We start from the raw sequence: 27,221 nt of genomic DNA on the forward strand, positions 1-27,221 counted from the left end.
TTTTGACATATACGCCTGCCAACTTCTGGCACGAGAGGTTAAAAATATGCACAACTGGGACGTCGCAGTGCATTATTGCGCTATCTACAGCTTGTATACGAGGCGCAGAATGCCTGGGAGCTTATAGAAAGAACTTTTTTATGACGTTCATCTTGTTGACAGCCAGACGCTTCACAATGTTTTGTTCTTTCCCGACCATTCAAATCACTGGGTCAGAACCACCGATACAGAAGATGCAGCCTACGTCACGTCTATATTGAATTTTGTAAACTTGAGGGAACCTATCATACTGCCATGACACTGAATTATAATCTTAGCCTTATGTAGACATGTTTTTTACATCGAAATTTGTTTAGTGTAACTGCTTATAACTGCAGGTGTTTATATTGATGAATAACGAGTGTGAAATTGTATAGGCTTTTTTCAGTCATCATTATCACTGGTACTGATATCTCAATTTGTAGTAGCTTGCGAGTGCAATTCACATACCCCTTGTACATTAAACGCACATAAATGGAACTTAACCCAGCAAGCATTAGAGAACACTGAGCGAAATGAGCAGCACTATACAAAATTGCATTGGGTACATCGGCAAAAACATTGTGAAACAATCCACCGAGCGCAATGAATCATTAACACCTCAACCGGTGCTAAATATATGATGTAACACTGGTCTACGAAAGTTGGTTTCATTACAATTTCAACTGCAGCATATAGGACTGCTGCTTGTGGGGGACCATAGATAAATGCTACAGAACGTGCACAACTTAGTTAAATCACTATATTACTTCGTATTGTCAGTAAACTGTCTTGATTTGTAATTTCAAAAAGCAGCATAAATATGCAGAGACCAGGCGGAGAAAATTTGCTCCGCCATGTTACGCCAACAAGATGCTTGTGTTTTGGGTGAACGCCTCAGTCATATTGAAGGGGTGAGCTTCTACAAAAAGTAGCCAAAACTTTTACGCACTTTTTATTATACGTCTTGCAATCCAAGCAGGTAGCGTCTGTGTGCTTAGATTGCGTGTACTGGTACTTGGGCATCCGACATGCACGCCGAATTTGAAATCGTCCGACTGAACTTCTATATCCAGAGTTAAAAAAAGGCGCACCACCACTTCTGTGATCTAATGGCTTCTGCCATTGCGATCACTTACTGTAGCCACGTTGAACGTCTTCAAGTCATTCCGTGGACCCAAAGTATGTGAAGACGGGTCCTGATTTAGAGCTCCAGTAGCAGAAATGGAATTCCGGGGTTTAGCAAATGTATAAGCACTGCTTCTTTTTAAAATAAACAATACCAATTGCGAATAAGTAAGCATTGCCACAATACTGGCGAAAAATACGCTTCGACCTATTTTAATACCATCGTATGGAAGGAGACATTCTACTGAGAACACTGCCCCACACAAAAGCCACACTCATCACCACAACGTTTCTACGACTCGCAGTGGTCGTACTATGATGTACTGTTGTCATAGGATGCATATGTTAACGAAAACGATACTCAATCAAGAAGTGGCTATGCCAACTTTTTATCATGTGTGCCATTTTAATTGAGTCACGACACTATGTTCGTACGCAGTGTGTGGTCGCTTTAACTGTGCGCTCCTTAGAACACACTGGTGGCGAAACAATCCTGAAAAGCGGCACACTTTTTAGCTGCCCACAAAAGATTGTTAGTCTTATTTCCCGTAGAAAAATAAGCCGCCTTTGCTGGTTTCTTAGCAAATGCGAGGTAGCTGCTGTTGCCGAGCACCATGACACAGAGGGCTTGCCTAATTGAGCTTTTGCGAAAAACGTGCCTTTAACAGCAAGAATAAAATGTTTCTCTAGCCAACTTTCTCAAACTATTTTGATTATTTTTCAGTAACTGTACATTTGTATCTACAATTCCCACTGGCATTAACCTGTGTGTGACTCTGTGTTGGACGATCTGGTAAGAAACAAGGTTGTATACCATTTTTAAGGTGAACAGGGCATTTGAAACAAATGCAACTGTAGTTTTCCGACACACCTTTACAGTGTTCCTGATCTCTGAAAGAATGTCAATTCGAGGCTTCATCTCTATAGCATTACGTTGATGGATGCAGCATCTATTCACCACTTTGTTTTGATACAGCTGAGAGACAGCGTGGATTTATCATTTCGGAAACAGGGAATGCTTCTTTTAGTAATGAGGTATATAGAGCAATGAAACCCAACTCATCAACTTAGAAGTCGTTCGCTGAAAAAAGGCAAAGAATAGCTATCGTCCTTTGCGTTTTTTCGTGCTACGCACATGCTAGACTCGTCGCTGGCTTGAGCTCAACAATCTTGAAGAGTCATGTAAATGCATGGTTACTACGCCTTGAAGCATTTCAAAATATGTTTAAAAAATTTTTGTGGAGCAGCCTGTGTGCATATTTTGGTTTTCGCACTGTAAGCGATCTTTTTCGAGTTTCATTAAAAAAAAGTAGTTTCACAGCCTCGAGCAGCAAGGCGCAGAAAATAGAAATAGCACAAGTAGCAGGCATAGTTCAGCAACAATATTTCGTAGCAAACAACTCTTTAATACATTTGTCCCTCAAGACATCTTGCAACAGTCATCGTGAGCAGTCGACCTCGAACTCGTTGAAGACAAGTCCAGCTGAACCTCATAACTGTCTTCTTGACTCTCGAAAACAAGGCACCAACGCGCGTGAAAGACACATCACACTCACACACAGAGGAAACAAAGATATAGGCAACCTGGGAATGGACTATGACTTTCACGGCTTCTATCGCGGGCCGTACGAGTGTTCGTGCTTGGCATCCGGCATGGGAGGAAACACTGTGGTCGAGAAGCTCTACATTCTTTCACGTCAACGAAATATTTTGTAATGCTGCAAATGGCATTGACGTTTATCATGGCCTTCCCGGGGTCCCACAGCACGCAGAGGCCCGTACGTTGAGAAGTGGCCCATTGTATGATACAGCAGCGGGCAGCCTGACTTTTTTTTTCTCTTTCAATTTGTTGGCGCACGCCACTAATTGCAGCATGCAAGAGTACGGCAGACAAACGTTATCCCACTCATTTCCACGACATCACGTGGTTTTGCTGTGCCGTTCATAATCCCCTTTCCAACAGTGGTTCTGGATGCGACAAGGAGTTCTAATCAGCGATGTGATACCAAGGCAAATGAAATCACTTCGCTAACGTGACCCAGAAGTACACTGGGAACCACACTTCATCGTAGAGTTGAGATACACTAGTTAATTGAAAACGTGAAGTTGGTTTCTTTTTAGGCAGTGTAGCTGGTATTGGTGATCCCTCACAAAGACACCTTGATCTCGATCACCACTGGGGTTCAGCAAGAGATGGTTGAAAGTGCTGGGTAATCTGAACTACACGCTGTCGTGTCTCCATCTCCTTACACCGATGCTTGTGACACAGCCGTACGCTCCTGGATTGGGCACGTGATTGGAGCTCCGGACTAAGGCTCTTCAGGAATGGTGGTACTGGTGTGGTTGGAGTCGTTGATCATGGGCGCAGCCGCCGAGCCGTTTGAGGTCGGCTCGGACGTGGTCGCAGTTGGAGGCGGCGACTCGGGTTGTGGCTGCTGTGGCCGCTTCTTGGAGCCTCCTCCCGATTTGCGGATTTTGTGGAACTTGAAGATCATCCGCGTTATGCCGGACACGGGTGCCTCGTACACTACGTACAGGAGGTAGGCGAAGAAGTAGCTGATCACGGCAATGCCCAAAGAGTCTTTGACCTGCGCACACGGGAATAGCGTCTAAAATGGTTGCTTGAGCGTGTTGGTACGACATAGTTGAAAAAAGAAACGGCGCTAAAACGAGGGATCAGACGAAGAAGGGCGTATACAGCGCTCTGTATGCGTACTTCCTCGTCTTTTTGGCAAACTTGCCTCAGGCAGGCCTGATGTCGGGAAAGCAATCACGTTACTACGTTTTATAAAGCGTTTTAAAAGAGTGAAAGAACAACTAGTCGTCGCGCAATGCGAATGGCGTAACAAGTGGATGATTAATGATATGTGGGGTTTAACGTCCCAAAACAACCATATGATTATGAGAGACGCCGTAGTGGAGGGCTCCGGAAATTTCGACAACCTGGGGTTCTTTAACGTGCACCCAAATCTAAGCACATGGGCCTACAACATTTCCGCCTCCATCGGAAATGCAGCCGCCGCAGGCGGGATTCGAACCCGCGACGTGCGGGTCAGCAGCCGAGTACCTTAGCCACTAGACCACCACGGCGAGGCGGCGTAACGAGTGGGACGTCAAATGCTCCAACCCATTGCAAAAGCCTGTTTTTGATCCCCTATTAACTGTAGCGCATGCCCACTTCAGCCATAATTCCTCATCGTCGTCAGCCCCTGCATAAACAATTGGCACAAAACTCTTTGCAAGTGTTTAGCGGATACCACGCTTCTCAGAAGAATGACGAAAAATAGCATGGCGAATGCTGGCCTCCTACCCGGACATTTCTTATTAATGTCTACTGGATATCAAGCAAGTGTGCTTACAGTATTTACACAATATGCGTTTTGAAAAGGCTCTGAAAGATCGCTCTTCTAGCTTTCGCTGTGACTGTTCTGTGCCTTCTGCGCAGTTCTGGCGTTTTTTTTTATTTGACGCACAATTTTTAAGCGCTACTGCTAGCTTCAGCCTATGATTCTTGTTATGCTTCCTTATTTTCTCAAAAGTATATGAATAAAAAGTGTCCTAACTAAGTAAAAGTAAATGCGACACAATGGACACAACGCGGTTCCAATTTCAATGAAACTATCAGCGTATAATATGGTACGCTGATGATATTTGTCAAATCATAAAATTAACCGTACGCCATTTAGTTTTTTAGAAAAACATTCCTATGATTGCCAGCCGATTCCGGCACCGCGTTTGTAAACGCGGACCCCCTATGTATATATAACGTAACCTGGATGCTCTTTTCCAATCCTGCCTCGCCCAGCACACGGATGCAGTGCGCACTTTCCTCTACGAGGCATCGACGACGCGGGCACAGGTGTTCCCTTTTGCGAGCTGCATACAGCTTGTTAGTCGTCGTTTACATTTGATTTTACAGCAAGCACACACAATAGGGAGGAACAAGGAGATCGATGCGGGTCACGTCAGCTAGTACACGCGCTGGCGGGTTGAAATAAAAAGGCGATACTTCTGCGCTAAGATAGTAGCTGCAGTGTAATCATCGCTGAACTCATTGCTGGTACGGCCCGGCATAGCTTGATTTCGTTTCAGAAGACATCGCCAGCTTGCTTTTAACGTGATAGAAAAAGTACGTGTACTATGGTTACACTATAGCCAGCCATGGTCGTGTAGCGTATTTTATGACGTCATCGCGTGCCCAGCAGAGAGCTCCCTGTTTCGGTTTTGGCTGTGACTCATTGTTTATTGCTTTCATAAAACTGTTGATGTGTCTCTCAGCAAAAAGAACCACCTTACCTCTTACAAGACTGTTGATACTATTTCGAAATGGCATCGTCTAATATGGCTTAAAATGCGCTAGAGTTCCTCTTTAGCTTATTGGGGTGAGTTGCACATGACTTACCTGTAGAAATTCGTTGACTTGCAATGTGTTTGTGCTGACCCCTTGCCTGGCGATGAAGACGACGTATTGAATTAAATACACGCCAAACGTCAGCCTTCCCAGGACCACGAAGGGATTCCAGGATAGGAATCTGGAGAGGATCCCTGCGAGTTGTGAATCGGTTATTCCGTAAAGTACGATAACTTACACGTTTTTGTGTTTTCAAGATATCGTAGCGTGCTTAGTTGGTAAGCAAACATATGCGTTGATAGTGCTGGTATTTTCTGATAAGCTTAAGCTTGTTTTTGTGTTATTGGGGTAGTATTTTATCAAGCCTATGTAAGGGCTGTTCACCCGCTGTTTAGAAACTAATGAAAAGTAGTAGTGAGCACGATGGAGACGATAAATACTGCTGGACATTGATACTTCATGGTCTTCTTTGTTTTTGTTTCTTATTTATGCATTAGTACAGCAGGCACAGTAAAAGGTCACCTGGCGCAAGCGACACCATTTCCTTGCCGATTCCTCATTTCAGAAAATTCTATTCAACTGGCCCTAAAATGCGATGTTCCCATTTCCGTCACGTTTATCCTAGACACTAAAGGACTTCGCGGAGCTGCTGGTTGGCTGCAATACCTCCTCTTCCGGTGGCGCATGCGTAGGCGATCCAGCACCAGGAGAGGCCCCAGAGGTAGCGGTAGCTGCCACCGTAAAAGGACGCGTACAGCTGCTTCAAATCGTCCGTCTCGCACCGGTTCCACGCGTACGGCACAAACACCAAGAACACATTCAGGCACAGCGCCAAGATCCACAGGAAGGCCTGCAGCACCTGTGAATACCAGACCGTGGCGGATCGTTCAGAGACGCGCGGTGGTTTTGTGCCAGGAAGTTGTCAAAAAAGGCTCGTTGGGGCACTTTAGAGATATTGCTGTTACCTTGCATTGGACAAGTCTTCGCGAAAGCTTAGGATCAATTGATATGCTTGAATGATGAGCTAAAATGAGTTTACAACATGCGGTGAAGGACATATTTGTAGTCGCGGGAAACGTTTAGTGCTTATCAGTATACTCGCGCCATTTACTTATTTCAAGTCTTGTATGTAGTACGTCTATTATCATACATTGCAATCTGCTGAAGCAAAGAAAGAAGAGTAATTGTTTTGAGGACCACGTTTATTAGTTGGAAACGAGCAAATGTATCCAAAAGACAATCTCGGCAAAAAAGCATAAGGGAAATGGTGTCCCTCATGTCTTTCTTGGGTTAATTGCCTGTTGAATTCATTTGGCTGTAGTGTCGAACACTTGGAGTGAGTACTACATCAGAAGCCATGAGACACCAAGAATTGATATTCTGCTTGCACCTTTACTACTAATTAATTCTGAAATTACGGGATATCGAACTAAAATTTGCTCTCTTTGGATGAGTTGGTTTAGTGGAACTAGGGAAGCGTAAAGAAGACCTGCCTTGTTTATGCACGCTCTATTCCAAGTAGCAGCGCAGTAACCGGAGAGTATTCCCATGAAGTAGGTGGCCAAATTAGAGTAAGGAAGTTCGTGGACGAATTCGGCAGTTTCCAGATTGCGGCTGTGGCGAGAGGGGCAGAAAATAGGGAACAACACATGTAGTGAATGCAGTGCCGCGATTCAATTTGCTCAGCGGGGTACAAAACATGAAAATGCACATGCAGGAAGGAGTTTTATAAACGAAGAGAAGCAACCAAGCGTTACCTGTAGTCGTCGATTGTGAACGCGATAGATGGTTTCAGGTCTTTCATATACGTTACAAGACCCGCTGCCACAGATGCCAGAACGCTGAGCAGTAGCGCCAAGGAGAAGCCACATGCCGGGCTCCTGCGATAATTGTGCCGATGCTATTGTAGTCCCGACATGGCAGTGCCACACACAAATAACAACAAATGGACCAAGTAAATAAGCCAGTAATGCTCTGAGAAGTGTCGCATGAAATGAATGCACTTAGGTAAAATCAATGTTGCGGCAAATCAGCTTTTTTTTCAGGTAGGATTAACAGTGGTCTACCTGGAATGATGAAATCAGTACGCATTCTGATACTGCTATTCAATAATTAGAAGAGGTCTTCATTAGCCTGAATATATTTGTGGTCAGCACAAACATCTTGGATAGCCAAGCACTGACAAATTCGTGCGAGGTAAAGATAAAGTGACCACAGTGAACAAACAAGTCATATTCTGTAAAAAACTTCTTTATACTATTGCAGCAGGGCTACCGAGGTATGAAAAAATCCCCTTTAGAGGCCAATAACAGAACAGGGTCCAAGTGATGTAGAGAATTACATCACCTGTTCTCGCAGCACTCCAAATCGTAGGCTAGTGTTTTCTTTATCCAGTGGAAAGGGTTCCTTTATCGAGCGTCCAGCAACACGTAAACTATGGTCTGTCCAACCGTATCAAACACACGCAAAGTGTTGTTGGTTCGAATATTCCTAACAAAAACAGTTATTTCGGGCGTAATTAGGTAGAATGTGGCGAAACAAACTTTAGACATCTCGCGGCAGCTTGTGCATGCAATTCCCACTCAGAGTCTACAAGTACAAGATTAATCATTCAGTTTCTTCATGAGACCATCGCACTGATTCTTTTCTCGAAGACAGCACTTTTCATTTTGACGGTATTTGTTTTGATGAAAAGAATGATGGCGTATTTTACCCGATGATTAACGTTTTTCAGTTAATTTTCTTTTTAACTTTTCCACAGGCGAGAACAGTATGATTACAGATTTATTGAAATGTAAGTTCATGATCTCAAGTTTCTGCCACCTGATTTTAAGGTTTAGAAATTTTTTGATGACGTTTCTACTGCCTGCCTTTTGCCTTCATAATAATTCTGATGCAGAGTACGAGCTAGCATACGCTGCAATTCGCCCTCTTCTAAGCGTAAATAACTCTGCACCTGAACATGTCTCTTACATAACCAAAAAGTCCACTATCACATTTTTGTACGCATGCCTAATGCAATAATCGACTGTTATATTTTGATAACCTGTGCTGTCACACGAACGCTTGATGTTATAAACAAAACAATTATTTCAAATAAAAATTGACCACTATGACAGAATATGGGACCTTCTTTCACAAAATAAAACTCATTAAAGCGCGCGCCTCCGATTTTCACGTAACCGGAGGAGCGCCTCCGCGAGCCTCCGGATACGTGAAAACCAGGCGCTAAGCAGTCGAGAAATAAACCGGCGTAAGGAAAAAATAAGCATAAAAAGACGCCGCGCGTGCTCTCTTCTTCTCTCCTTCGAACGGCCGCCGCCACCGCAACCGCTGAGAACCTTCTAGGACTTAACATCAGGCGGACTCTAGGAATATCGAAAAGGATGGAGTGAGTCACTCCCTATTAGCGTCACGAGTCGAGTCGCGAAAATTTCAAGAAAGGTCACGCCCCCACCCAGCCTTGGCTGTGCCGTGAGCCAACGAAAATACTGAAAACTTTGAGCACCCAGGCCGAACGTATATAAGCAGTGTTTTTCGTCAATAGACGAAAGCTTGCCCTACAGAGACAAAGCAAAAGATGAAGTGAGTGTTTTCTGCTAGTGAACGAAGACGTGACCTGCAGTAGCACCGCGTGAGTGGCCGATGTGTAGAGGGCGAAGAAGTTTTGTTATTGAAGTGTGGCCAGTTGATGAAGCGAGAATTTCCTGAAAGAGAAACCTTGAACGTAGCGGACAACAACCGGTGCTGGACTGTGAGTGAGTGTGTCCTTGAATAGAAGCATTCAAGGTTTTTTCTAAGAACTTTGGACTGAATACGTTTGATGGACATTTAGTGTATAAGTGTCTGTTTGTGAATGCACGAGATAGCATTGTAGCGCCTGTTGTTGCGTGTTCCCATTGTATTGTATGTATTAGAGTATATTGCGAGTGGTGTGGTATTGTATTTGATAAATCCCGAGTGTGCACGTTTGTGTGTTGTTTGTTCTGCCTTATGCGAGAATGTATGTTTGGTTTTGCTATGAACTCTCGGCTCTGCCTCGTTAGTGGGACTACAGCCGGCGTTCGTTGCGCAAAGGACCAGCACGAAATTCTCTGTGCTTTCGTGATTCATTTCGGGGGCCAATTTGTCAACCCTACGAATTAGCCCACTGATTGCCTCCCTAAGAACAAAACTATAAACAGCTTCACTACATCGAAATCTGAAAAAGTGCGTCGCACGGGCACCCAGAGATTCCCGTTCATAGAGCTCCCACTGCTACGTTTAACAAAGCATCAATGACGTCAATGTTTGCCGCAAGCATAGCGTGTTTCCCCGGCATGAGTACAGTATTGCTAGGCAGATTGGCATAGTCGTTGTACGACATTTGTAGATTTTGCAGTGGCTTATGGATTTCCGTCAGAATGTTTCTCTCATTGGAAGTAGTCACGTAGCGGCACACCACCGCGCCGGCACTGCGCAGGGAGACGGGCATCCGCTCGCTCGGCGAGGCGATGGCGCCCTCTCTCGCACCCCGCTAGTGTCAGCCTTACGTTTACAAAATGGTTTAGCTATTTTAGGGTAATTGAGGTGCTTACTTCGTGGTGATTTCAGTTAAATTTATTATTTTAGAACTCGTTTGTTCGTTTTATCGCAGGTTTGAACACTGCTGGCTTTGTTATGGCCTGTACTGAGCTCTTTACGGTGAGCGTGATGACGCCACATGAGATCTATAGATGGATGACAAGCCCTGGTACTTGAACTGCTCCGTACCTAAAAGTAGGCGTGAATGCGAGTGATGCAGTATCTGAGCAGTACCTTTGCTCTGTGTAGGTTTCTAACGTTACATAAAAGGGCCTCGTTTATGTCGTTTGCCAAGCTTATAGAAAAATGAATGCTGCTGGTTTGACTTTGAAATGAGATAGGCCACCATAGCTTTTACATTATAAAATTGTACATACCTCACAAATATGATGGACATCGGTACAGCAACAAGGAATATCTGCATGTCACTGCTGATGTACCAGTATTGCTGCATACACTGCGCAAGAAGAAAACAGGAGAACCAGAAAACCTCTGAATCCGAACACAAGAAAAAATTCCGTAAAGCATTGGCAATTAAATAATGGGCGCCCAGCTTTGAAAATCATGATCACACTTTTTTTGCGGAAGGAAAGTAAAAAGAAAGATTGGTATCAGTGCCTGCCAGACGAATATTTACGTTTCCAAAAAACTCACCCCTATCATAGACCCGGATGAGTTAACTGATGGCTGTATGAGCCACTAAATTGCGATGCATATAATGCAACCATAGGACACATGGCGGAGAGAAATACGAAGAGAGAAAAAGGCATTGAAAATATCGCTCAGTTCAATGTCGTAAATTTGTAGATGTGAGTTATTTGCTTCAGCAAAATGACTCGATTTATTGCCTAACAACTCTCCAAGTATGACTGTGTTCAAGATAGAGTTCGTACGGAAAACGAATTGATAAGAAGAAGCGATGTCGATAGGGGATAGCAAAGATAGAGAACATGTATACTACCAAACACTGACGTGAGGACGTGAGGCACACTTTCGCAAAAAAAAAAATGCCATCTCGTTGCAGCTGTCGGCTGCGTCGATAATTCTTGATTGAAGGTCTAGATATCATGCGTGCAACATTTCATTGATGGTGTTCAATATTTGTCTTTAAATATTTCACCTAACCGCGCGTAAAGATACTTTGTTTACTGGAGTGTATTGCAGGTTTATACAGCGCAGCTCAGACATTGGTGATAAAGAAGTATCGTGGCTCGATTGATACTCAATGAGATAGGAGCATCGTGACGCCATCTTTCACATTTAATGGCTGCTCTAATCCAGACAGCCAGCCTCTAGTCAGATCGCCATCTTTTCGTTTGATAATTCGCTTTCATGTCAGGATCAACCGGTTGCAGGAGCCGTTCTTACTCGGCGCTTACGAAACTTCGGGGAGACGAATGGTGCGTGACACCAGTATCCATTTTCCTTTGTCTTGTTTATTGATTTTACTCTAAAAAATGTGCAGTCTGATGATAAATTAGTCTCTTCATTGCCCAAAATTTCTCAGTTAACCAGTGAATATAGCATCAGTATAAGGCATTCGTTAGACGTTCATTGCATTAGCGACTTCAGGGTCAAGATCGTGCAAAATGTAGTTTTTTTTGCTTGAATCTCCTACGCAAGTTGATTGAACTTTAATGAGAATCGTAATAGCGCGGAAGAAACACAAGAGACAAGAAGGGATGGAGGTAAGCACTTTTTTTCAACAGTAAAAAGTTAGCGCCTGTATACGTCCTTTCTTGTCCCTTGTGTTCTCTTCCACGCTATTGAAATTATAATTATAAAGTACCAACTGGCCCAATCTGCAAACCTTCCGAGAACCTTCTTTCTTTATCTTCTCACGTGAATCATCCAATGTCTATAATTAAACGGACGCCATCTCCAATCCGATAACTGCGAATAACGAGTCTGTTGACATGAAACACGTGCTGATGGTCTGACGGACTACCAGTATTTTATTTTTTAATGACAAGGACACACATGACATGCCCACAGAACTAAACCACAGGACCAATATATATATATATATATATATATATATATATATATATATATATATATATATATATATATATATATATATATATATATATATATATATTATATATATTGCAGGTATGAACGTAGCATTGAAAATGGTCAAGTACATCCTCCCCGTGAGCACGGTAACAACGAAAGCGTTAATTTCAACAGTTTCGGTGAGAGTCAGGCCTTCGTCAGGAATGAGGGTACATGCTGCACGTTCTCACATTTATCACATTTTGTGCGGGAAAATTAAAAAGAAAGCATGGCAACGACAAAAAAGATTAAAAAAACAGAAAATCCAGGGTTCACTGCGCTATTCGAGTGGCGTCGTGAGTGCCTATTTGCTGAGAAGCGTTGCGTTCCTTGTATTTGGGTGGCGCTCACTTTAGTGTAGAGGGTGGCCACCCAAGGTAAGGAATCGCGTGTCGTGGAAGCTCTTTCTTTTTGGACCAATCGTCACTAATCAGGCGTCGATCGCCTGGGCTGTGGTGTGACTGTCAGTTGGCATCCCGAGGCCCCAGTAAGACGTCACGGGCCGAAAAGCTTTGAGTGGGTACCACCAGGCAGTGTCGCGAAGCGAAAGGAATATGCGTTTAAAGTCAATACTATTTTTTTCTGAGAATCCTTGTTCGGGGACTCTTAGTTGTGTATGAGGTGGCTTTTAGACGAGTCGGGCTTGCAACCATAGATGGGTTAGTAAGAGAGATTTTCGTTGTTGCCGTTCTCACGGAGAATCTACTTGACTATGTATGTATATACCAGGATATTGAGGTACTTTAGGAAAACTAGAGGAAAGGAAGGAACATAAAGCAAGGGTGTTTGTAAATACATATAAAAGTATCATGGAAAAACTTGGTCATCCCGTCAAACACCAGCTTTGCTCGCATACGTAATTAGTTGCCCTTTCATGAGTGCAACCTTTGCACCAAGTTAGACTCGTATACTGAGCAATTTCGTACTGTAGGTCATGTGCCCTATACACAACGAGGGGTCAGGTCTAAGCATGATCGAGCCTAAGCAAGCGTACCCTTTTCTCGGTAGGCACAAAGTTTACTATTTGGGCCATAATGGTCCACCAGTTCCCGTTGCAGCCTTCTAGCTCCTGGCCCATCAGGTCCTGGTCCTGAGGTCCCGATATGAACAGCGGGAACAGGAAGAAGCAGAGTACCACCACCATTGCCGGTACCGTCAACCTGAGAGGTCAAAGATGGACAGGTTGTTCCTAGGTACTAGCACCATTTGCCGACTTAAATGTAGATGAATACAAAAACAAAATAAATGAGTGTGCATTTTCTACAGTTAACTTATCAAGAGTGCGAGTTGCCATCCCAAGTGATGCAAATGCTACAAAACCAGCTTGTGTATCTGGATCATATTACTATTACGTAGCTTCGCAAGGATCGGAATGCATGGGATTCTCACATTACGGGATGTGAATAAGGTGAAAGAATAATAATAAGATGGGGGGTTTTACGCCCCAAAACCACGGTATGATTACGACAGAAGCCATAGTAGGGCCTGCGGAAATATGTGGCTGATTGTGCTTGGTAGGTTCGCTGAATTCAATACCAAATCTCTTGTCCTCTTTTAAATTCCAACAATAACGCAAGCATGTTCAAGTGTCTCGCAAGTGTCTGGAGAGGCCTGTCTCGACCTGGAAACATGTGCAGTTTAGCCAAGAAATATTGAATGCTGCCCTTATGCAAAACTCCTAACGTGAAAGACCGGTAACTGCGGCTTATCAAAGACGTGGACCAAATCAGCCCATTCACAGCACCGTCAGCTTATAAATCAACTTTCTATCTATACTTTATATAAGCAGTACAGAGAACAAGAAGACACACTAAGCGTGGTTGTTTCAACTACGCGTCCAACTATACCAAACACCTCTTATCTTTAACGGTACATTGTAAGTCATAAGAGACGCATGCTGATTTCGCGAGACCCCCTTAGTAACCCATCAGAGGCAGAGTATGACAGGCCGCATGCTATGTGCTTGTCAACGATCAAGCAACTCACGCACTGTTATGCTTATGCTATAGGGAATAATTCATTCACCACGTAGCGCAGCGATAATACATCATTGCGGATAAATTTCTAGCATTTGAGCGATTACGCAGGCACGGAAATCCTTTCATGTTGTATTTAGTGCGAATCAATTGCGAGGAAAGCGAGCGAATGGCTTTTGGTCGTACATCAACCTGATTGCCCTTCATATAGATGCTGTCCGCCAGCGCAGCTTAGCAGCACACACAGAAGCACGTCAGTCACGCGCGGCTACGCGTCGGCCTTCCATTCAGCAAAGTAACCGCATCGCCAGACGGAGTGTGCGTTTGGTGCATTTAATAATCAGCAGCTGGCTACCTGAAAGAGCGGTATTTTTTTTTTATTTTTACAATGGCAACAGGTCGACCATGCGCCATGCGTCGCTTTCGACGTGGGCGGAGTTGTATCTCGTCGAGAGTCGGCCGCGTTAGAACGGGTAATAAAGGCAGCGCACGCAAAAGGTGGACGTTGGTTACGACACTTGCTAGGTGCTACGAAACGCCTATACGACCATGTGTCACAAGACTGGCACTTTGCGCAGGCATTATACGGCTAATGGCATACCGTGGTAACGAAATACGCTTTTGACGGAAGCACTTTCTATTTCATAATGGGCACGGGCATGCAGAGCCTGCAAAACATTGCAGACCGTTAGTAGTGAAACCTCAACACTCACAATATATTGTAGCACCCTCGTTCGGGCGGCGCGCAAACCGGAGAGCGCGCGACAACGACAGAAGAAAATAAAGAAGGCGCTAGACCGTGGCACGTGAAGCCACGGCTCACGTTCCGGGCTGGCATCGGTTATCGTTCAGGCGTGTCTCTCTTTCGCTCCTGTGGCGGAAGCCTACAAGTGGTGACCCGGACGAAGACAATGACTGACTCGAATGGGCCCTCAACCGAACAAACCTCACGTCCGCAGGACGTCTCGGCCGTGCAACTGCGTCTCCCATCTTTCTGGCCACAGGACACGCAAGTTTGGTTTCATCAGGTCGAGGCGCAATTCTCCCTGTACCGCATCGCCTCGGAAACGACACGCTACTACCACGTAGCCTCCGTCCTTCCACCTGACGTTGCCAGCGAGCTCTCCGACGTCCTCTCCAACCCCTCGGACACTACGCCATATCAGCACCTTAAAACCAAGGTGCTGGAACGATTCATGCCTTTGGAACGCGTCCACCTACAGCAGCTCCTTGCAGAGGGGGACCTTGGCGACAGGCGCCCCTCCCAACTACTGCGCCGAATGCGACAGCTTCTTGGGAAACACGGCGTCTCTGCCCACTCAGCGTTGCTTCGCGAGCTCTTCCTCCAACGCCTTTCTCAGCCAATCCGCCTCGTCCTCGCGGCGGCCGGCGACGTCAATCTCGACCGCCTGGCGGAGCTCGCCGATCAGGTACATGAAGCGACCTCCCCATCTGTCAACGCTGTCTTACCACCAGCAGACACAGCGATTTCGCGCCTTGAGGCCCGCATCGACGAACTCGCCGCTTCCATTGCCGCACTCCGGAGTCCCCTACAGGAGACCCGTTCACCTCGCTCCGGTCGTCGCGCTCTTCCACGCACACGAGATGCTCGGGGTCCCAGCCCTCCACCCCTCTGCTGGTACCACCGGCGTTTCCGACACCGAGCCACGAAGTGTACACCCCCATGTTCGTGGCCGTTTGAAAAAATCTTGGCGAGTTTCCTGGAGTTAACTAAACCGTGCAACCTCACTCAGCCTCCTAAACATACGGTGACACACCACATCGTCACACGGGGTCCACCGGCAGCCGCTCGACCACGCCGCCTGTTCGGAGACCGCCTAGCTATTGCTAAACGGGAGTTTGACCACATGCTGCAGCTCGGCATTATCCGCCCGTCGTCAAGCGCTTGGGCTTCCCCGCTGCATTTGGCGCCAAAGCGTGATCCTGATGACTGGCGTCCTTGTGGGGACTATCGAGCGTTGAACGCCAAGACTGTCCACGACAGCTATCCTCTACCTCACATCCAGGATTTTACATCGCGCCTCGACGGCTGCACAATTTTCAGCAAAGTGGACCTTGTTAAGGCGTACCACCAGATTCCTGTCGAGCCCGCCGACATACCTAAGACCGCCATCACGATGCTCTTTGGGTTGTTTGAATACGTGTGGATGCCTTTTGGACTCCGCAATTCGGCTCAAACTTTCCAGAGGTTCATGTCTGAGGTCACACGGGGTCTTCCTACTGTGTTTGCGTACCTTGACGATGTCCTCATCGCCAGCCGCACACCTGGAGATCATGAGCACCATCTACGCGCTCTGTTCCAACGTCTTCAGCAGTACGGCCTCGTTGTGGACGCCTCTAAGTGTACTTTCGGCGCATCTGAGCTCGAGTTCTTGGGCCATCACATATCATCCAAAAGAATACGCCCTCCCCGGTCCCACGTTAAAGCGATTCAAGATATCACAGCCGAGACAGTCGCCCGCGCTTTCATTTCTACGTGGGTATCCCGTTTTGGCTGTCCTGGCACCGTGACAACAGACCATGGACGTCAGTTTGAGTCCTCGCTGTTTACTTGCCTTAATCGCATCCTCGCAGCCAGACATTGCCGTACCACGGCTTATCATCCCTGCACCAACGGCATGGTGGAACGCCTTCACCGACAACTGAAGACCGCCTTGACTACCCGCCTCAATAGAGCCACCTGGGTTGATGCCTTGCCACTGGTGCTCTTAGGTTTACGAGCTGTCATCCGGGCAGACCTGCAGTGCTCAACAGCAGAGCTGGTGTATGGCACTTCCTTACGGCTTCCGGGAGACTTCTTCACGTCAACGAAGCTACCAGACCAGCCACAGCAATTCCTACAACGCCTCTTCGACTGCGTTCAAGACCTTCGGCCCACTCCACCCAGACCTTCCGAACACAAGACCATATTCGCCCACCCTGATCTGGCCACTGCAACACATGTTTTCGTGCGCCACGACGCGGTCAGACCACCTTTGACACCAGCCTACGACGGACCATTCTGCGTCCTTCACCGCACCCCCAACACTGCCACTCTACTTCATAACGGCCGTGAAGAGACAGTCAGCTTGGACCGACTCAAGCCGGCGTACCTGGAGACCGCCCTAGAAAGCCTCTCATCTACGACTGATCTTCCGTTGGAATACCACAAACGGCATGTCACATTCTGACTTCCAATCTACACGGGGGGCCCCGTAGCGCCCTCGTTCGGGCGGCGCGCAAATCGGAGAGCGCGCGATGGCGACAGAAGAAAATAAAGAAGGCGCTAGACCGTGGCACGTGAAGCCACGGCTCACGTTCCGGGCTGGCATCGGTTATCGTTCAGGCGTGTCTCTCTTTCGCTCTTGTGGCAGAAGCCTACAATATGTTTCTGAAGTGCTAGAACTTTGACAGGACAACACAGTGCTCGGCTGCTGATCTGAATGTCGAGAATTTGATCCCGCCGCGGCGGTCGTATCTGGTGAAATACTGGAGACCCGTTCTCTATGCGCTGCCAGTGCACGTCGATGAGCATCATATGGTCGAAATTTCCGCAGCCCTCTTCTACGGCGTGCCTAATAGTTGTATCGTGCTTTTGGAGCGTCAAACCCCGGAAATTATCATTCGGAGAATACAGACTATAGCTAGCCGATGGCACAGATATAATTGCGCATGAGCTAGCACGTGCGCCCCTCGACGAGCAATGATGAATGTGCGCACATGAGAATTTATCAAAAACATTCAACAAGTTTTAAAACTGGGTATTTTGACTGTTGAAGTGGGTAATACCTGATACACATATTGACGTCTTTTCTATTTATATTTTGTGGTCATAGTCACCAGCTAACAAACGTTGCGAAGTTAACGCTTGGTGCGAGGCGTGCGTTCATGTATTCGAAGCTCAAATGATACCGCCTATTTTTTTACATACCGAAGGATCATGTTAATTCACTTTGTCTACATTCCAGAACTTACGTGATTACGATGCAACGTGGTGCGCGAATGCAGAGCCGACGTGCTTCGAGAACTCTGATCGCGGTCATCACTGTGTTTTAAGTATTCCTGTTTTGTCTTGGCACTCGTTTGGTGAATGGAGAGATCGATCTTTCACTGACGCTTTTCGCTGCTGTAGTTTTATACCATCAAGAGAACGTAACAACATACACTCCACCGCTACCACCATTTTCCTTCCACGGAGCGGAACATCATCGAAGAAGATATCACTGACATTCTGAAGCACGACTTTATAAAGCCGCCGCCCCGTTCTTGGTCATCTCACGTTGCGCCGACCCAGAAGAACGATGTCTCCTTGCGATTCTGCATCGATTATCAAGTGCTATACGCAGTCATGCGCGCAGTCGTATATCCGATGCCACGAATTGACGTTGCCCTTGACTCCCTCCAGTTCACTGAACAACTGATTGTATGTGAGATGCAACGTCCCAAAACCACCCAATGATTATGAGAGACGCCGTAGAGGAGGGCTTCGGTAATTTCGACCTGCTTGAGTTCTTTAACGTGCACACAAATCGGAGCACACGAGTCTACAACACTTCCGCCTCTATTGAAAATGCAGCCGCCGTAGCCACGATTCAATGCCGTGACCTGCGGGTCAGCAGCCGAGTACCTTCGTCACTAGACCACCGCGGCGGGGCAGTTCGCTGAATTTTTTCATAAGTGTAAATCTGCGATCACGATATTCGCAAATACCTATGCATGAAGTAGACAAGGACACAACAACCTTTGCAACGTCAATTGGACATAATGCCCTTTGGATTGTGTGATGGTCTTGCTACATTGGCAGTGATGATTAGAGATACGCAATTTCCGGAAATTTTATGCCATTGAAAAAAACAAGCTGTTTGTTCATGTTCTTTTTTTGAAATTGACAAAAAATAGAAAAGAACAAATTTTTCTTGACCATATAGGTATAATTTATTGTCATGTGATAATATACAAAGTTTTTTGCCTGGTGTCAACAACAATAACTTTCAATATGTAAGTAACAGAAATTAAATGATTTCGTTCTTTACAGAAACGAATACGGCGTTTAACAGATCGGCGGCAGGCAGTAGCGTCAAGCGAACTGTAGCTCTTTGTGAATGGTTGTGGCTTCCTATAATGGTTGTTAGAAGAAAAAAAACACCCAAAATTGTCTATAGTTCGTCGTGCCTTCGACTATGGAAACAATCATCAAGATGCTAAAAATCTTAAGTTTAAACTCCTATTCAGAGTTGGTATCACTGGCTTCCTCTGTAGCTTTCTTCATCATGTTAAGATATTGCATTGGGAAAAGCGTACCTGCTGTTCCAGTGCTTACAGACAACGAGAATTCATTTCTGTAAGCACTGGAACATTCGGTGAATCCACACTTCGGAAATTGGCCCATCTATTATTCTGCTTGTGTACGGCTTTGTAACGCTCCTTGTTACTTAAGCACTGTTTCTTTAAGGTCTACCCCACGGAAGTTTTGGCCAATTTTTCTAACTGCGTCGACAAAAAGCAAAAAAAAAAAGAAAACAGTTTTTTTCTCAGAATTTTCTCGTTTTTTCCGCACTCCTCGTCTCTGGTCATGATAAGTACAGTCTATAGCATGGTTTGAAGTGAAAAATTTGTTCATGTTCGGGTTCTTGGGGTTTTTTCGCTATAGCGCACCACTGCTTTCAAATGCCGGAAAAACCAACATCCGGCTCCTGCAAAGCATTCAAGGCCAAGTTCTTCGCACATGATTGGGATTACTAGGTGAGCTAACACAGTCGCAACTATTGTCATTGCCAATGACCACCCGATTACGACCTATATAACTGTCGACATACTACAGGCGCACATTCACTATATATTCAGACTGCCTAACCACCACCTTGCTAGCCTGTCACTGGAAAGACCGAAGGCAGAGTTCTCCAGACTGGTGAACGGCGGCTAACCAGCATTCCATCTCCTGGAGATTCTCACCCGCAACCATACCACTTCGACCACAGTGGTGCCTGCTAAGAATCCCTGTACACCTTAAAGCCCCGGGGATAACCAAAAAGGCCAGCCTGTCATCTCCAGCCCTCAAGCTGACCTCATTGACCCTTTTGCATATATCATATGAAAACCGAACTCATATCTATGCGGACGGTTCAGTCTCGGGAAGTTCAACGGGCGCTTTTGTGATTACATCTCGGTCAATCACCGCCAAGTTTAAGACTTTACACATCACAACATCTACGGGCTCCGAGCTCACCGCCCTTCTAGCCGTAATTAGATTTGTTATGCGAGAATGCGCTGCTAAATGGGCTATCTTCTGCGACTCTAAGGCCGCCATTCAATGTATGCGTACGACGCGGGAACTACCATCACATGGTATCTCAAATAAAGAAATCTGTCATCGCGCCACTAACAAAGGACATGACATAATCTTACAATGGCTGCCTGGTCACTGTGGGATTGGTGGTGACCACCTCGTCGACAACGCTGCCCGTTGTGCCCCGACGGAGCACCCCCACTGCTCATACCTCTGTCAAGGGTTCATGCCGCAAAAGAACTTCGCCGCATCACGCATAATATCACACTCATGCATTGGAATCTTTTACTAAACACCACTCGACGCCCGCGGAACCTCGCTTCATTACTTCAATTGCAGCTGCCATCAAAGACTTAGCGACGGGACGCTACAATGCTGTGTGGGTTGTGGGTCGGTGTTGCCTTCACCAATTCATTAAGACATAGCATTGGTATGGCCCACTCCCCCAACTGTGATAATTGCCATTGCGTAGAAACTCTCGACAATATCCTGTGATATTGTCCAGACTTAAAAGAGGACTGCCGGGCCCTCCATTGTGCCTTAAGAAGGCTGGATGATCGAGCATTTACTCTGGAGAAGATCTTGGGAGCGTGGCCTTCACGTACTTCAGCCCAGACAGCCACACGAGCCCTTCTAGAATCCTTGAGGGCAACGTCACTGAGCGACCACCTGTGAAACTTGAACTGTGTGTGTGGTGTGCGTGTTACGTGGAATGTGTATTTCCTCCTTTCTCTCGTTTTTTCCCACATTCCTCTCTTCCCAATGTAGGGTAGTAAACTGGATTCAGTCTAATTAACCTCCCCGCCTTTCTGATATTTTCCTTCTCTCTCTGTGTTCATGTTATCTCGCTGGCACCTTTTCTTTCTTTTTTTTCTTCCACTTTGTGTTAGAATCACGAGGATTTACACGAAGTTTTCATAAGCATTTTTAGCGCACATCAAACACTTCTTGCTCGCAAATACGGCTCATGGAATTACGAATTGCTCGCTTCATTAATGCACAGTAGGACAGTACAGTTATGCTGTTTCACTATTTTTATCCCCCTTTTCTTCCTTTTCAGTTCTATCCTTCATCACTAACCATAACGAAGCTCACCTTGACGAGGGTTCACTTTCCGTTACATCTTACATATGTTCGTCATCAGGTTCGGAGAAGTGTATTTCCCCTACAAAACGTAACGTAAGGTTTCCTTTCACCAGTACTAACATGATAATTTCTTTATTAACCTTGATCACCTGGGGTTTTGCAACATGCACGTATATCATAGCATACGAGTGTTCCTGCAGTTCCCCCCGATGAAAATGCGACAGCCGTGGCCGGGCATCGAACTCATGTTGCCAAGCATAGCAGCGAAACACCTCCGCTCGCTAAGCTACCACGGTGGCTGCCAGCATACGTACTGTGCACAAGAAAATGCAAAGAAAAGTATATATTAAAACCACTGATATTGTTGTGCCATGTAGCTTTTCAAAAATGTCACATAGTTGGTTTGAATATAGGAGAAAGAGTAGTATTTAAACAGAACAAAGTGACAATGAAATTAAAATAATGAGAGAGACAAACAAACAAGCACCTGTCATGTAAAACAAGCCCACAAAGACAAGTGAACTTGCGCTACAGATTAGAACTTACTCTCGCTTTTTTCAAGCTTTTTATAAGTATTTTCTCTGGGCGAGACAAGAAAAAAAGAAGGTCAGCCTTGATCAGTGAATGAACCAGATATATGTACCCTTTCGCTTGAATTGTTTTGTGTTAGTTACAAAATATACACGACTGCTATGCGGAACTTCATGCTGTGATGACCAGAAGTTGATTGAATTGACTACACTTTGCACACATTTTTAACTTTTACAATGATCATACGACACGCGTAAAAGAAAATAAAGGACAATGCAAATGAAAAAGAAGTGTGCTCACTTTAGATAACGTCGCACCACGGCGAAAATGTAGAGCGCGATGAAAGGCCGCATGATGGTTTCGTCCTTGCTTTGCCGCATGAAGTACGCCAATACGAAGCCGCTCATGAAAAAGAATGTGGAAACGGCGTAGAAGGCGCTGCCGAGAAGCTGCGCGTGCACCTGACTATACAGGTCCATGATCCGGTAGCCGGAGTCTAGTGGCAGCAGGAAAAAACAAACAAACAAACGTCATGACTCTTGTTGCTCCACGTTTGCTGGTGGTTTCATTATTTTGTCGCAAATATGTGCTGAAATGCGGAGCTTAACCTAGGTACACAAATCCTAATATAATAACCGTTGTATGTTTAGCAGCAGCCAATGAGTCGTCAGGTTCACAGAATAGTTCAAAAGCAAAAATTGTTAACTTGACACATTTAACAGGAGTTATGACTTGTTACCTGACGTGACAAGCCTCCCTGACACCAACAGGTTCATATTCACCAAACGATTCCTATCAGTTTGTGTAGTACGTGACTGTAGATTATAGTCGTGTCATTTTTACCCATATCGCTACCATGAGTTCCTGTCTGTATTAAAGAGTATCATGTGTACATGTATATGGGGCGATAAAAATCACGCATTTTTAAAATTCGGCATTGGGGGTTAGGTGAAGACCATCTCTGTACATAAGGTATGTATCCAAAGGGACACTCAGGGAAATTGTAATTATCGTCATGAAATGCTCATTTAACAAAAAAAAAACAATAAACTTTTCAGTGGGCGCAGTAAGCAGGCATTGTTGTATTGACAAGTTAGAGGTAGTTATGTTTCTACACAGTTCCACTCGGCAGAATCTTTCGGGCACGTCCGTGCTCCGAGATATTCAGCAGCCATGTTAAATTGTGGTTCACGTGATCACACATGTGGGTCGGCGAAAAGTTTCTCCATGATGTGGCGAACAGATATTTCTTGGTATATCTAGCCGGCGCAATGAAGAGCTAACCATTATTAATCATTTTTGCCTAGGCCTTCGACACGTTGTCAGAATAAACGCCGTACAGAACTGCCGTAGCACAAGTTTAAAAAATAATCATATCGTTTTTGGAATCTTCGAGAATTCTCTTAAAACTCTAATTGCATTGCTGGACTGTTGACTTTCAACGTCTACAGCATTTAACATAGTTCTCTTTAATACACAAACATAATAAAATAAATAGAAGATGTTAAACTCCACATATAGCTCTAAAATCAATGGAGTGTTACCGAAAAAAATCTATTGTTCTGTTTCCGTGTATTTGGAGTGGTGGTCACGGAGATAATATATCAAAGGAATATATCGTGTGCTCACGAAGTGTCTGGAAGTTGGAGGTGTAGTAGCTGTGGCCGAGAATTATCCAGAGCATCATGAAGACTTTAACTCCGTAGACGAAGCGAACCGGCTTGCGGGGGCAGTTGGTGTCAAAGTGGGTGCTGATGAGCCGCCTCGTGTTGTGCACCAGCGAGAAGCACTTGACCACCTTCACTGGAACCACTGGGTGAGCGCGAATCATATGAAGGAGTTGTGAGAACATCAAATAGCAGGTAAGCTTGGTAACAACAAGACACGCTCATTCAATCAGCCAGGACACAAATATGTGGAGAACACAGGGCAAGACAATAAAATGTTGGCCGCGTACATTACAGCAAGTGCACCTTCGAAGAAACGGTGACATTCTGGGCACCGTGAAGTATCATAGAACTTCAAAACGTAACACCAAGCGGAAAGAAAAAGAAAAAAAAGACTGCTGAAATCACTCATTCATTGGGAAGTATTTAAGAAAAGTTTGAATATAATTTGAACGAAACCATCAGGAAGGTTACTGAGCAAAGATGAACACTGTGAAAAAAAGCACGTGTCTTAACGACCTACAGATGCTTGTCATATATATGCCACGACCACAGTCGCTGTGACAAATGCATCTTGATATCATGGTGGTATGGCAGATATATAGTTCTTCAAACGGACATGCTAAAGGAGGTTTGCGCACCTGACCAAGAAACCAGCTTTCTATTTTTTGAAATGTATGTATACAACATTAATATCGTTCCTCTTTGATCACAGTACAAGGGGGCTACTAGCATTTTGTACTACTTTTTAATTCTTTTGGTTTGCAAATTTTTTTGCCACACGTACACGCCACCATGCAATATGTTGTTGCGGTCGGAAGACATGTGATTCACAATGATATATGGCATCACTACAGTGCACTCACCGTCATATTTGGGGTCCGACACTTTGTGGTTTGAGCAGCAAAAGAGGCAGATTTCCACCAGTGTTGCTAGGATCACGAGCCCAACAGAGCCTCCGAGAGCACACCTGCGAAAGATTACTTCGTTTTATAAATCTCTCCTCTCATTTGAGGTGATAAAACCACGAAGCAGAGAACTTCAAATAAACCTTGTGGGGAAATTTTCTCTTCGTGTTTTTTCATCTCTTTTGCTGCATACTGAACCGAATAAGAACCGCGCACGCCTCCGAGTATCTCATTTCATCTTTTTTTTTTCGTATAACCCTTCCATAACATAGCACAAATCGCCAGCTCACCCTAAAAACCTAATGCTCTGTTATCACGAATAGAATAAGAATTCACTGGGACGGTCCTGTGTTTATGTGGCACCTCTTTGGTGTCATACGCCCAGAACATGAAGCATATGTTAGTTGCTCTTTATTCATTTACTTTTCTAGAACTTTCTCTGTTGCAGATTTCCAGCTCTTGGAAAAAGCGCATGAAATTGGCAGATCGTAACTTGAGATTGTTGCATTTCAATTCCGTTGAAAGTTTGCCTGAACGTTAACCTTGTATTATAATTTTAGCAAACTGCGATGACAGCACCATTTTAACTAAAGTTTTTTTGTATTGTGTTCAAGGAGCATCCTAATTTCTAGATTGTCATTGCGTGATAAGCACGTAAGCTTCAAAGAGAAAAAAATACAGCAAGCAGCATTGTTTCTTCGAAAGCTGCCACAAGTAAACTTTCTAGGTTTTTTTTTTCTCATTGCAGGCAAATATAATGCATTTGCCAAAATGAGGAAAAAATAGCTGATCAAACCTAATCGAATGTTTAATTGATGGACTATTTAAGTCGAGTGATTTCGTTCTTTGGCGGAAAAAGATCAAGTAAACACAAACACACACAAAAATATTATATGTGGACAGATACGAAACTTGATGTATGGACGCTATACGGTTCATTGTGAGAGTGTATGACGAGAAATTTTGCTTGTCTTTCAATCTTTCACCCCGCGCTTCTTTTTTTTCTTGCTTTTGGCTCAGCTATTATTAGCTTAAAGTAAGAGCAATCAAGTCGCCTATCTCTAAATTTATGAGTGTTAAGATCTATGCGTCACGAGAAGGGAAATCAATGCCGTTACGGAACCTGAAAAACGAAAGTACGCGCAGTGATACATCAAGGAAACAAGTGTATACAAGTGTTGCTTAGATGCAAGCTCACATTTCGACAAATATAGTTACAGAGCCCGGACAACTGAAAAGTTGCACTTTATGTTTGTGCTAGAAATGAACTAAAAGCAACGTCGAAGAATTTATTAGCTTCTTTGCACACGCGTTCCCTCCTATGTCACTCTAATTGCTGTTCATTTACTGTAAAGCTCGTATTGGTGAAGATGTCAATGTCATACGTTCCGTGGAAAATATTACTGGCACTCTTTCTTGACGGGTGCACGGAACCCCTTCACCTCTTGTTTACATCATGAATTTGTTTTGTTAGATTGAGTGACACCTCGATTCGCGAACGTGTCATAGGCGATCGCATGGTCACTCCCTGCACGCACACGCACTAAAGCAGCAGCTTGTATTCATGTAGCTTATTTTGTTTGACTGCTTTTCCACAGTAAATGTCGTTTCATTCGTAAATCATAGGAGTGTTCAAGAGAACGAGTAAATGACAGCAGTCAGTCGCGGATATCCGTCGCCTAAATTGAGCCATTGCGGGCTTTAATAGGATGATGCCGAGATAAAATATTGCAAGTAAAGCTATGTTAGTTCAAAGTGAAAGATAATATGCTGTTATTCTGGATTTTTCTCCTTTTTTAATCTTTCATAGTATGTTGTCATTTCTGTTGCTGTGTCGCGGAATGAAAGGAATTAGGAGGGGCTTTCGGGGTTGAACGAATAACGTTGCCACATGTGTAGAAAAAGAATTTAAAGCGAAAAAAAACGAAGTAGAATTTTGTGCACCTAGACGCAAATAACGTGAGTAATTTGCTTGTGCTGCAGCGAATTGACCTCGAACATTCAAGGGGTTTCTGTTTTTACCCATTCTCCGTCATTTTTCATTCTTTTCCCCCTTCGCGATCTTGCTTGCACTGCCACAGCTTGCGCGCTTCGTTTTTTTTTTTTTTGAGCACCTGTACGTACTTAGGATGTGCGGGTTCGGCTCCTGTTAGGAGCAAGTTGTCTTTTTAAGGACCTAAATTTTGATTTTACTTTCTGCGTCAAATTATCCCCTAAACGACCGTGCTTTCGTTAAGAAAAATAACGCGAAACAAGGGCGCTTTTCCTGCGTATGAATTACGATTCATAGATTTTCCCCTGTGATTTCCTTTGCTCCATTTAATTTCCTTGGCATTGCATAATGGTGACGAATGAGCAATTGCGTCCTTCGGGTACATCGTCTCATTGACTGTACATAACAAGTGGGTGAACCAAAAACTTACAGAATTCCGACCTGGAGATCTGACATGGTAAATGACTCGTTGGTTCTGCAGTTCTTGACGACAGCTCGGGCGCCATATTCTTGGACGACTAGAACATGAAAAGAAAAAGAAATGACAAAGTTAATGCCGACGGGTGCATTTGAAGCGCTTTTTTGCTATTTTTTTTCTCGTTGATTCTCTAGTTTACTAAGCGTACAATACGTAGGGGCAGGACTGCAATGTTTGC

The 27,221-nt window shown here is 44.8% G+C and overlaps 1 protein-coding gene across 1 annotated transcript in view; it reads right to left on the bottom strand.

Moving 5' to 3' along the window:
• Window positions 1-27,221, bottom strand: part of LOC119161376 (nose resistant to fluoxetine protein 6) — an 87,112-nt gene that overhangs the window by 501 nt on the left and 59,390 nt on the right. The window contains exons 4-14 of the mRNA XM_037413817.2: window positions 26,996-27,083; window positions 24,531-24,634; window positions 23,627-23,809; window positions 22,298-22,493; window positions 13,113-13,278; window positions 10,438-10,517; window positions 7,255-7,377; window positions 6,991-7,111; window positions 6,164-6,356; window positions 5,549-5,691; window positions 1-3,734 (exon numbers count right to left, since the gene is read on the bottom strand). The exon at window positions 1-3,734 is cut by the window's left edge and continues 501 nt beyond it. Coding sequence (XP_037269714.1) covers window positions 3,456-3,734; window positions 5,549-5,691; window positions 6,164-6,356; window positions 6,991-7,111; window positions 7,255-7,377; window positions 10,438-10,517; window positions 13,113-13,278; window positions 22,298-22,493; window positions 23,627-23,809; window positions 24,531-24,634; window positions 26,996-27,083 — 1,676 coding nt within the window. The 3' untranslated portion in view covers window positions 1-3,455. The remainder of the gene's footprint in view (window positions 3,735-5,548; window positions 5,692-6,163; window positions 6,357-6,990; window positions 7,112-7,254; window positions 7,378-10,437; window positions 10,518-13,112; window positions 13,279-22,297; window positions 22,494-23,626; window positions 23,810-24,530; window positions 24,635-26,995; window positions 27,084-27,221) is intronic.

This window comes from Rhipicephalus microplus, unplaced genomic scaffold (assembly GCF_043290135.1).
Source record: "Rhipicephalus microplus isolate Deutch F79 unplaced genomic scaffold, USDA_Rmic scaffold_65, whole genome shotgun sequence".
NCBI classification, from domain to species: domain Eukaryota; kingdom Metazoa; phylum Arthropoda; class Arachnida; order Ixodida; family Ixodidae; genus Rhipicephalus; species Rhipicephalus microplus.